Below are 11,961 nucleotides of genomic sequence, written 5' to 3' on the forward strand. Positions count from 1 at the left end.
TGGGGTCGTCACGGTCAAACCAACCTGTCCAGGACCCTTCAGGACAATCTGGAACTGGAAACAAAAAACACACGAGTCTGCATTCACTGTAACCAATGCCTTCTTTTTCATATCAAATCAAAATCAAATTTATTGCTCAATAACTATAACTCGTACAATGTATGACAGAGAAAATCATCAAGGGTAGATACACAAAATATAGTACAATACAATTTTAACAAAGTCAATATATATTAAATATTATATAATTATAGTAAATTTCAATTTAGCAAAGCTAATCTATTACATGTTTTCCAAAATGTATGCACACAAAAGCATTCAGAGTACAGATGGTGAATAGAAGTGTTGCTAAAGTCACTAGTTTGTACTTATTTCCGTTTTATTTATCGTAAATTAAAATATGAATAGATGATCTAAAATAAATCAATGTAATGAAAAGATCGGTTTCTTGTTCTATACGTTTTCTAAGAGCTAAAGCTTAGTCTTTAGATAAACTACTTAGTTACGTAGAATATGCGTTTTTTAGAAACAAAGAAAAATGTAAATCAACGTTAGCTACCTAAGAGTGAACTAGGTTGGCAATTTCCATACTGTATCAACCTTTTTATTATCAATTTCAAGAATATTTTAAGCACATTTTGTGTTATATCAACACAAGCAAGTTTTGGGGGTATATTTGCTAGTCTAGAATAAATAGCATGAACACATACCAACATCCGGACAGCAGAAACGCACTTCATAATCCAGGCACACGCCGTCTTTTTGGTCCTCCTTCCTGCAGACGAAGCCGTTAACTGGATCGTAGAAAGCGAAGTATTCTCCCGTCGTTGACGCGTCCTGTCCCGTGCCGATGACGCGAGCCTGGATGCCCGTCGGTGAGTCACAGATCCGCCCTGGGTTCTCGTTTTGAAGGTCGGTCAGAGTCTCCCAGTCACCGGTTCCCGTGGGGTTGTCACGGTCGAACCAGTCCGTCCAGCTGGTGCATTTAGCTGACGGTTTAAGCAAGAAAGACTTACATTTGCTCTGGTTTTATTAGTCAGTCAAAAAACATGGAATTATATAAAAAAAAACTAATTCATTATAATTGATTGATTTTCTTAGTTTGCACATTAAACAAAACAGAAGGTAATACTACAAAACAAGGATAAAGCAGGTGCAGGAGGAGGGGAGAAGCATTAAATGCTTGTACAAGGGCCTCCTCCTCTAAACTATACAAAATTAAATATAATCAATAAATGGAAATAATGCAATAGAAGATAGAAGCAATACAATAAGGATAATCAAGTGATATACGGTATGAATTAAGGACAATGAAGTGAGGTAATGTAGGTCATACGTACAGTGCAATAATAATAAGAAGAGTCATTGGTATAAGTTAAAATAAGAAAATAAGAAATAATATAAACAAGGAAATCGACATGATTTTGGAACTGGAGTTGCTTGAGTAACTTGTTATTTCTGGGGACCTGTTTCTTGTTATATGGATGTCTAACCTGACAGGTTGAGGAAACATTTTAGCACCGTTACGAAAAAATGTGCATTAGAAAGCAAAATCAAATGATGGGTCGTGTGGTGTAATGGTAGAGTGTTTGTCACACAACACAGAGGTCACGGGTTCGAACCCTGCCTTGCCACCTATCTGGTTCCATTCGGAAAGATACACTTTCCATACAGTATTTTATTTTCCTCTGCGTTGGTGGCAGCATAAAATAAGTTTAAAAACTTGAGAATGTTCTTATCATGTCTAGTGGTTATATGTTGAAATCGAAAAAAAAATCCAATGTTGCTATTTCATGATTATGGATACCTGGTTTCGGGACGCACTTGGCGTTACAGCCACCACAATAGTTAGACCTGTGGACGCAAGAACAGACGTTATTGGAGGTTAACGATCGTAATATAAAAAAAAAATATATAAAACAAGAAATAGAAATGCAACATTTGAAATTGCACAATACTGGTCTAGCTCAACAGGTTGCTTCACTGTTAATTCTTACTCAAAGTACACACATTATGTTTGGTGAGTAGCCTCTCCAACTCTGCTCTGCTCTGCTACATAATGTTACCCAACACCACAGGGTGTTGCTAAAACACAAGTTACGTACCATGGTGACAGACGTCTGGTACATGACATTATTTGTTCGGAACGCGCGAAGAAGAAGATGAAGAAAAGAAAAAAAATGAAGCTGAGAAAAAACAATATGTTTCACTTCGGTCAAGGTAAGCAGAGTTTATAGACTATAAAAAATGACCAATACGAGAAGATATGATTACTTACAGACATGTGAATCCCTCTGCGCACCGAACAGTCTCACAGGGGTCAGCGAAACATTGCACCAGCTCGGATCCATCGGGACAAGAGGTCGGCTCTACAGACACAGAGAAATAAAACATCTCTACCCCAAACAAATTCGGGTCATACACTAAGGAAACCCCCAGAATCCATCACTAGAACTGCCCTTGACTGGAACCCCCAAGGGACAAGGAGGAGGGGAAGACCTTGGATGTCCTGGAAGAGAGGTGTCAGGAAGGACCTAACAGTAGCCAACACCTCTTGGTACGAGGTTAAGACGATCGCAAGGGGGGTGGAGAGCGTTCACTGAAGCCCTGTGCTCTAGGACGAACGAAGAGGATTATGTCAAGTCAAGTAAGTCACCCCAAATAAATTATCAGGTTGGTAAATGATTGAATAGTCAAGTTCTTTAATTCTAAACACAACAGTTTGTTTTTCGTGAACGGACGTTGCGTTTCAATGACCGTCTGTCATCTTCTTCACGACTCATATGAATGATTTACTGTGTACTAAAGTTATGTATCACTGTAATAATGCTATCCTAAGCGTAACCTCTCTGCCAAATGGATACTGCCTGGGCAATTTATATTACTGTGTTATGCCACCCTGGCATCTTCTTGCAGATTACTATCTGAAAGCCAATTGAAAGTATTTGTATCTGTATCGATATAGCCGAAATAACAGCCCTTCGGCGTAACACACCAGCTTCGCAGGCAGCGCGGCGGCAGCTATCTATATAACACCAAACGACTTATTACACTCAATCTTTGCACATTTGAATGCAAGAGTTGTTTAAAGCTTTCTAGTGATGATGCCCCAACTGTGCTTGGTGCCAACGAGTTCCAGTCAACGATAGTTCTGGGGAAATACGAGTTTTTGAATACCTCAAGTACACTACCAAATGAAGGAAAACAATTGAAGACAATGTCATACAACTACCGTCTGATCAACTTATACTCCTACTACATTAGGTTTTCTACTTTTGGGTCTGACTTCTTCTTTGAAGGCAGTAGATAATGAATTGTCCACGTTCTGCATAATAAGTGGATTTCGTGATGTTAGCAGAAACATTTGTCAAAGTCTTTTAATGATATTCTAATGGTAAAGGTTCGGGAAATTGTGGCTACTTTTTGGAACGATATGTTTCCGTCAGTTTTATAGTAAGAACACTAGCTAATTGAGTGTGTTCATATATGTCATAAAGCAGATAAAAGATTAATTTTTAAAACATTGCCATCAGTATTCACAAATTGCACTGCTGTGTAACAGAGTGAACAAAACGTACCACACTCAGCGTTACATCCACCACAGTAGTTGGACCTGCAGAGACAAAAAACATTGCCAACTTAAAAATGAACAGCGTTTTGGCTTAATAAACATTAACAACAATAACGCCTACAGTAGGATTAGACTTAAACAATGACAATCGGGTCAGAACTGTTCAGTATGACTGCGAAATAAACATTACTATGTAGCATGGTGTTGTATAACTGTAGGTGATACAACAATCTGGTCAGAACTATTAACTATAACTGTAAAATTAACATTACTTTGTCGTCCGATGTTATACAAGTGATAACACTGACAATCAGGTCAGAACTGTTCAGTATGACTGAAAAATAAACATTACTGTGTAGTCTGGTATTGTATAAGTGATAACACTAACAATCAGGTCAGAACAGTTCAATATGACTGTAAAATAAACATTACTGTGTGGTCTGGTATTGTATAAGTGATAACACTAACAATCAGGTCAGAACTGTTCAATATGACTGTAAAAAAAACATTAATGTGTAGTCTGGTATTGTATAAATGATAACACTGACAATCAGGTCAGAACTGTTCAATGTGATTGTAAAATAAACATTAATGTGTAGTCTGGTATTGTATAAGTGATAACACTGACAATCAGGTCAGAACTGTTCAATGTGACTGTAAAATAAACATTACTGTGTAGTCTGGTATTGTATAAGTGATAACACTGACAATCAGGTCAGAACTGTTCAATGTGACTGTAAAATAAACAGTACTGTGTAGTCTGGTATTGTATAAGTGATAACACTGACAATCAGGTCAGAACTGTTCAATGTGACTGTAAAATAAACATTACTGTGTAGTCTGGTATTGTATAAGTGATAACACTGACAAGCAGGTCAGAACTGTTCAATGTGACTGTAGAATAAACATTACTGTGTTGTCTGGTATTGTATATGTGATAACACTGACAATCAGGTCAGAACTGTTCAATGTGACTGTAAAATAAACATTACTGTGTAGTTTGGTATTGTATAAGTGATAACACTGACAAGCAGGTCAGAACTGTTCAATGTGACTGTAGAATAAACATTACTGTGTTGTCTGGTATTGTATATGTGATAACACTGACAATCAGGTCAGAACTGTTCAATGTGACTGTAAAATAAACATTACTGTGTAGTTTGGTATTGTATAAGTGATAACACTGACATTCAGGTCAGAACTGTTCAATGTGACTGTAAAATAAACATTACTGTGTAGTCTGGTATTGTAAAAGTGATAACACTGACAATCAGGTCAGAACTGTTCAATGTGACTTTAGATAAACAGTACTGTGTAGTCTGGTATTGTATAAGTGATAACACTGACAATCAGGTCAGAACTGTTCAATATGACTGTAAAATAAACATTACTGTGTAGTCTGGTATTGTATAAGTGATAACACTGACAATCAGGTCAGAACTGTTCAATGTGACTGTAAAATAAACAACTACTGTGTAGTCTGGTATTGTATGAGTGATAACACTGACAATCAGGTCAGAACTGTGGAATATGACTGTAAAATAAACATTACTGTGTAGTCTGGTGCTGTATACTTAACACCACTGAAATCGGGTCAGAACTGTTTTGTATGACTTTAAAATGAAAATTTGGAAAATTAGACTTTACTGACACTTACACACATGTCGTTCCTTTTGCACACTTTGTATAAGTACAGGGATCAACAAGACACTCCACCAGTTCTTCTCCGTCTGGACAAGGCGAGGGTTCTGTAGCAACTGACAAGAAACAATACTTTATTGGTGCAAGAAATGTACTGGGAATGTAATGCCTATAACTTAAGGCATACAGACAAAATCGTGAGCTCAAAAGAATTGATCTATCTGCAAGATTATGGAAGAATCAGCATCCTGACTTTGGTGTCACTGTACTTCTTGTTCCTAGGTTTAAGCATACTTTGACACCTATTTGAACATAGAATTTTCCTATAGAGTTAAGTTGAATTTATGAAATATAACACGTTCTGTTTAGGAAGCCAAAAAGATTTGGCAGTTTTGTGTGTTTATCATCATGTGGTAGACAATTCATAATAAAATGACTTGAAAGAAAATTTTGGTTGATTCAGAAGATTTTTGCAAATCAGAATAAAATGAAGCGGAAATGAATCCAAGAAACAAATTACTACATGTAGCAAAAACCTTAAAACAGCATGATATAAAGGTATCCAACATACACAGAAGCAAAATGAAATGGTTAGATTAGATTCTTTTAGCGATTTGATATATGTATATGTCGGCTGGTAAAGTTATACCGATACGTAAAAGTATGATTAAGACTTACTACACTCAGCGTTACAACCACCACAGTAGTTCGCCCTGCAGAGATCAAAATAAAGTTTGTAACGATCAAAATTTAATAAGGTTAAGTGATTCCTTCATATGCTAGATGACTAGAAAGAGTTTAACGATGATATTGGATTAGCAACAGTAAAATATAGCTAGCGGTACTTACGCACATTAAGTTACTAATAGTAAATGTCATTAGTACGTACTAGAATTGAGGTAATGACAGTTTACCTTAGTAATATTTACACACATTAAGTACAGAAAACATTGAGTTAGTGATAGTGAACTGTGTATTACTTACACAAATTGAGTTAGCGGCAGTTAACTTCAGTAGAACTTACACACATTGAGTTAGTGACAGTGAACTTTGTATTAATAGAATGCACACATTGAAATAATGACAGTTGACTTTAGTAGCACTTACACACATTGAGGTAGTGACAGTGAACTTTGTATTAATAGAATGCACACATTGAAATAATGACAGTTGACTTTAGTAGTACTTACACACATTGAGGTAGTGACAGTGAACTTTTTATAAATAGAATGCACACATTGAAATAATGACAGTTGACTTTAGTAGTACTTACACACATTGAGTTAGTGACAGTGAACTTTGTATTAATAGAATGCACACATTGAAATAATGACAGTTGACTTTAGTAGTACTTACACACATTGAGTTAGTGACAGTGAACTTTTTATTAATAGAATGCACACATTGAAATAATGACAGTGGACTTTAGTAGTACTTACACGCATTGAGTTAGTTACACTGAACTACGGGAGTACTTACACACATTCAGTTCCTGCTGGGCACAATACCAAAACACAGGGATCCTGAATGCAGTTCACCAGCGGCTCTCCGTTTGGACATGGTGTGGGTTCTATAGGCACTATGTATGGAGATAAGTAAATGTAACTGGTTATTACTGAACAACATGTCGGATATTCTAAAATACCCTCTATAAAAGTCACTAGTACGCGTAAAACATTACAAACAAGTAAAATCTGAGATTTTATACCTCCGGGCTTTTTATTTTATATTTTTATATGTTGTTTACAACAACAATTGTTGCGCGCCGCAGGACTAGGGTTTTAAACAATGAATTTATCGAGACCGGACACCCCTCTGTGCGAGGGGTCACATTCGTGGACGAGACCGACAATACCTAAATCACGCCAAAGGTCAACGGTCGCGACCACTTTCACGCTCAAAGGGGTGTTATGGGGCCACAAAAGGCACCATTTTCACGCCCGAAAACACATATACAATAGAAACAAAAGAACGTGCATCATCTGCAGCCCAATAGCAAAACATATACCGAGTTTAAAAAAAAGCATCCGCCCACCCAAACGCGAGAAACAGCTGCGAACATGAAAATCTAAATCTCTCACAAAACCCTTCCGTGGAAGGATGTCTCCTCCCCCGGAGGTAAAAATTCAATATATTGGAGGTTTGTAACTTTTTCTCAATGATTATAGAAATAAGGTTATAATAATCATATTGTATCTTAACTAATGGCCTTCTATAGTCGTTTTTCGCATACATCGTAGGTGTGAAAGTCTAAAAATTTGGCATACGTGGCATAATAGCATTTTAAGACTTCATTTCGTATAATGCAAAAAAAAACCTCCATATTTACCTTATCATGGTGATGTTAGGTTTGTACTAGTTTACGTATGTCTAAAGAATTAGGCCCATATTTACAATATGATATCTGTTAGTAAAGAATGGTTGACAGAAGTTCAGTATGGGCTACATTGTGGTCCAAGTGGCGGATGAAAGTTTGCGACCGACAACAAAACAGTCAAGTAAGTTATCTGTTTTACCCGATGGACATATGTTACATGCATTAAAGTTCCTTCAAGTAACACGCTGTAACTTATCAGTTCAAATCAGCGCCATTCCCAGACTAAAAAAAAGTTATTGGCATTTGAATAGCGCTAGGAAGGTCAGCACCAGGTTTTCCCTTCCTTTATACCAACTGTCAAAATTATCTCCCATCGCTCATGGAACTGAAGCAAAATAAAGAGACAAACTTACGACTAACCCACCCAACATAACATGTACTACCGTACCAGGAAGTAAACAATCAGATAAAGAATGTTTTCGAAGGAAATCTTAAATAGGATTCTCAAAAGTACAACACAAGACAAGCGAATCTACTGCGTAAACCCAAATACACAAACAGAACTGGACAGAGAACTTCAGCCTATAACTCGCTTAACACGGTAACTAAACATGCATCAACAATAAATGCTTTTAAAGTAGCGCTAAGAACATACGACCTCTGACCCTGACCTCACGGACAACCGACTGTCATTTGACAATACGACTATGCCTAACGATTTTGACTATTTGTTTTGGTTGTTCCGTTGAGTTTGTATGATTGATTATTTGTACCCTCTGTTTATATTATTTATTGTCATTTGCTATGTTTGATCATTTGACTAATCTGTTTTATTTTGTTTAATTTTTATTGTATTCCATGTTGTCCAATGTGTATGTACTGTTGGGCTACCTTGGAAATCAGTCTTTCAGAGACTGAAGGTACCACCCAACTGTCTTTTAAGATAAATAAATAAATAAACTGCAGAGCAACACAGACACTAAACAGAACTTACCACAGTCAGCGTTACAGCCGCCACAGTAGTTGGACCTGTAGAAGTGAAAATTCAATTCAATTCAGTCTTGAATGAAGTTTGTAGCATCCAAACAGCTTTTAAACTCGAAAGATTTCTCCATGTAGTACAAATTCCACAATGATTTGATTTCATGGATGATATCTGTGCTGGCATTGCTTTCTATGTGTTAAAAAAACCTTAGACCTGGCCTAGGTGGTATCCTCTGAAGTCTATGGTAACTAGTAAGCCGGCGGTAGGTACTACGATAACTACCATGCTACTGAGACTCCACGGAAATCCAGGACTGGGTACAGTGCCGACTCATAAATGTCGTAAAAGTTGCTGTGCATTAACGCAAATTCACACTACCAGCTTTGTATCCCTGTGGTTTAGCAGCATTTTCGGAGGTAGCTGGAATTCTTTTAGCCCACACGCACAAGTTTGGGGGTCATCAGATGATGCTATCCATAAAATTTACTCAGTGTGGCATAACTAAACTTTATCAGTGTTCTAACACACATAGAGTTAGTGACAGTAATCTTTAGTAAACGTTAGTAGCACTTACATTTAGTTAGTAACAATGTACTTCAGTAGTACTTACACACATTCCGTTCCTACCAGACACGTTGTATAAGTACAGGGGTCGACAATGCAGTTATACACTGTCACTCCGGGTGGACATTCTATAGATAAAGATTTATTTGTTACTCATTAAATCATGAAAAAAAGTTAATAGATTTGTCCATCATTTTTCTTTTGTGGTACAGAGTAAAATCTAAATACAAGATTCCCTCCTATACTTGTGTTTGTTCTTTGTAAGAGATTGTGCTACGTTGGGACAATTCAAAGAAGACTTTAATATTAAATAATACTTTAAAATGTGTATAGTAGGAATACAAAGAACTGTGCGAACAATCAAAGGGGCTAGGACATAATAGCAGTAGGTTAGTTTTTATTTCCTTTCAACAATGTTGTTGGTTACGAGCCACGGTCACAACCCGCCGTACGTGCTTCTGCGTGCTGTCTACGTGCAAAAACGTGGGCAAACGTAGGACATTCGTACGTGGTGAGTACCGTCTCCGTAAGGAATCTTACGGATTTGGGAGCACGCAGACACGCCATAGAACTTTAAGTGCATGTAAAACTTTTTCTACGTGCGGTCTGCGGATTCACCACCCGTGCGTTCGAGTACGAGCGACGCGCGTGCCCCGTACGTGCCGTGCGAAAGAAGCACGTGTGAGTACGGCCTCCTTACGGTAAATTTGCAATCGCACAGAGACCGTACGTTGTAACTACGGCACGTACAACTCACTTACCACTTGCTCAACGTACGATGCACGCAACCGCTCATGGCCAGACGTGGCGTGCAGACCACACTCTTAGGGCCCTGTCACACTTCTGCGAATCGTCTTGCGTATGAGTTGCGTACGGACATTTTTTTCATACGCAGTCGTACGCAAAATGCGCACTTCATATGCATCTCAGTCGTTTTGTGTAAGTTTTGTGAACGCTGGCATACGCACAGCACACGTACCGCCCGGCTTAGTACGCAGGATAGTTTTGAGCATGCTCAAAACTACGCTGTGCACCCTGTTACGCAGGTCATGCGTTTTTAATACGCAATGCATCGGTCAAGCACGGTATGACTACGCTATGTGGTTGTGGGGAACACGCGGCTCATACGCTTATCTGCACCTGGAACTGCACCTGTGCATAAGCTGCGTACAATGGACAAATGCACTGCGTACTTCCAGCGCTTTAGTACCGTTAGTATTGAAACAGGACAGCGCATTGTACGTATTTGTAACTAATGAGAAGCGCAAAGGTTGCGTACAGATCTAGATAGCAAATTTGCCGAACACCTGGGCTACACCCGGGGTACCGGTTCCTCTAGACCCCATGGTTAACAGACCTCCTGGAGCATTTGAAGTGAGATGTGACAAAAAAATGAATGAGTTGATAAATATGTTAAGATGGCTCTTTCTAATATGTTTTTCTGATTATTGGTAGATGGTTATTGGGAAAGCGTCTTTCCTACGTGCAGTGCAATATGTTTTACAAAAATGCATTTTGACACTTTTAACACAAAAGAACACCCTTGTACCGCCTTCTCCCAAAATAATAATAGGGCTGGCCATTTTGCATATTATCAATATATCTATATATATAATAGAATAATTGCTTTTTGTTGCCTGTTCTTTGGGATAATACTCCATTTGCTTGTTTGTTTGTTTGTTTGTTTTTGTCCGAGAAAATGTGTACGTAGATCGGCACAAAATAGTTTATAAAAAATCTAGGAGCATAAAAGCTATGGGCGAATATAAACTCAATGTCATGAAACATCTAGAGATTAATATGGACTTATAACAGTAGCCGCTTTGAACTGTGGTTGTATTGTAGTGTGTAAGCGCAATTGTAAATTGTTGGTATCGCAAGTATGGGTGTTTTCATTGTTTTCAAATTATTAAGGGAGGGTATTTCTTGACATCTCCAACTCATGATCATCAAGGCTATCAACAGTTTAACTGTTATGTTTGTATAAAGTCCGAGTACGGGTATTTAATTTACCTGACAAGATATTTTGTCAAGGAAATTGACCAGGGCTAAGGCGAAATGGAAACAAACACATTTTATCTGAGTTGAGGGCGGCCCATGATGAGAAGGACTCGATGCGAATGAAACAGCAGGAAGCAGCAGGGAATACGCACACAAGACGCTTGGCATTCGTCGGAAGTGCGTTAGGCATGCGGTGGGCATACGTTGAGTGCGTCCGGAATACGCTTGGCCTTCGCAATGCATGCGAACACAATACTGATGCCATGTGCAATCTATGCGCTGAATTCGTTATTTGTACGCTACATGTGCGTTACAGTATCGTTACGTATTGTGCGCACGACAGAAATATCTGTACAAAAAATCATACGCAATGGCTATTCACAAAAGTGTGACAGGGCCCTTACACCTTGCAAAACCGTAGGAGTGACGTGCGAGTGACGCGCGTCGATGCCACTCCGTCCCCACGTTTTCAGAAAAAAACTAAGCAGACGTAGCCTCCCAAAAAACGTACGGACAAAAAGCACGTACGGCGGGTTGTGACCGCAGTTTCACACAAGAGCCCATAGTTTATCCATATTGTACTTTAGGCTTTATCTAAAAAGATATGTTATATAAATAAAGGTTGCTAATTCAAGATAACGGGTAGATCAAATATACTAGCTGACGTCATTTTGACGTCGGTATTGTTGCCATTGATAACCTAGGTCTTACAAGCCAAGTTCTAATGCATAGCTGTTAATTGTAATGAAATAAGGTAGACAAGGAAAGAAATCACATAAATGACATGATAGTTAGGTCACAATAACACCAAAATTGATATGATTACAAGTACATTATGCACTGAGGATTTGGTGGATACACGACATGTAGTTTAAGACTTAA

At 38.2% G+C, this 11,961-nt stretch overlaps 1 protein-coding gene across 1 annotated transcript in view; it reads right to left on the reverse strand.

The window, feature by feature from the left end:
* LOC109475460 overlaps nt 1-11,961 on the reverse strand; it is a 35,179-nt gene that overhangs the window by 21,161 nt on the left and 2,057 nt on the right. Inside the window, exons 3-12 of the mRNA XM_019776105.1 lie at nt 9,125-9,206; nt 8,524-8,558; nt 6,692-6,791; nt 5,891-5,925; nt 5,229-5,328; nt 3,579-3,613; nt 2,279-2,369; nt 1,808-1,854; nt 711-989; nt 4-54 (exon numbers count right to left, since the gene is read on the reverse strand). Of these exons, the coding sequence (XP_019631664.1) occupies nt 4-54; nt 711-989; nt 1,808-1,854; nt 2,279-2,369; nt 3,579-3,613; nt 5,229-5,328; nt 5,891-5,925; nt 6,692-6,791; nt 8,524-8,558; nt 9,125-9,206 (855 nt within the window). The remainder of the gene's footprint in view (nt 1-3; nt 55-710; nt 990-1,807; nt 1,855-2,278; nt 2,370-3,578; nt 3,614-5,228; nt 5,329-5,890; nt 5,926-6,691; nt 6,792-8,523; nt 8,559-9,124; nt 9,207-11,961) is intronic.

Source organism: Branchiostoma belcheri, unplaced genomic scaffold, assembly GCF_001625305.1.
Source record: "Branchiostoma belcheri isolate BF01 breed outbred unplaced genomic scaffold, Haploidv18h27 scaffold1, whole genome shotgun sequence".
Classification (NCBI taxonomy): Eukaryota; Metazoa; Chordata; class Leptocardii; order Amphioxiformes; family Branchiostomatidae; genus Branchiostoma; species Branchiostoma belcheri.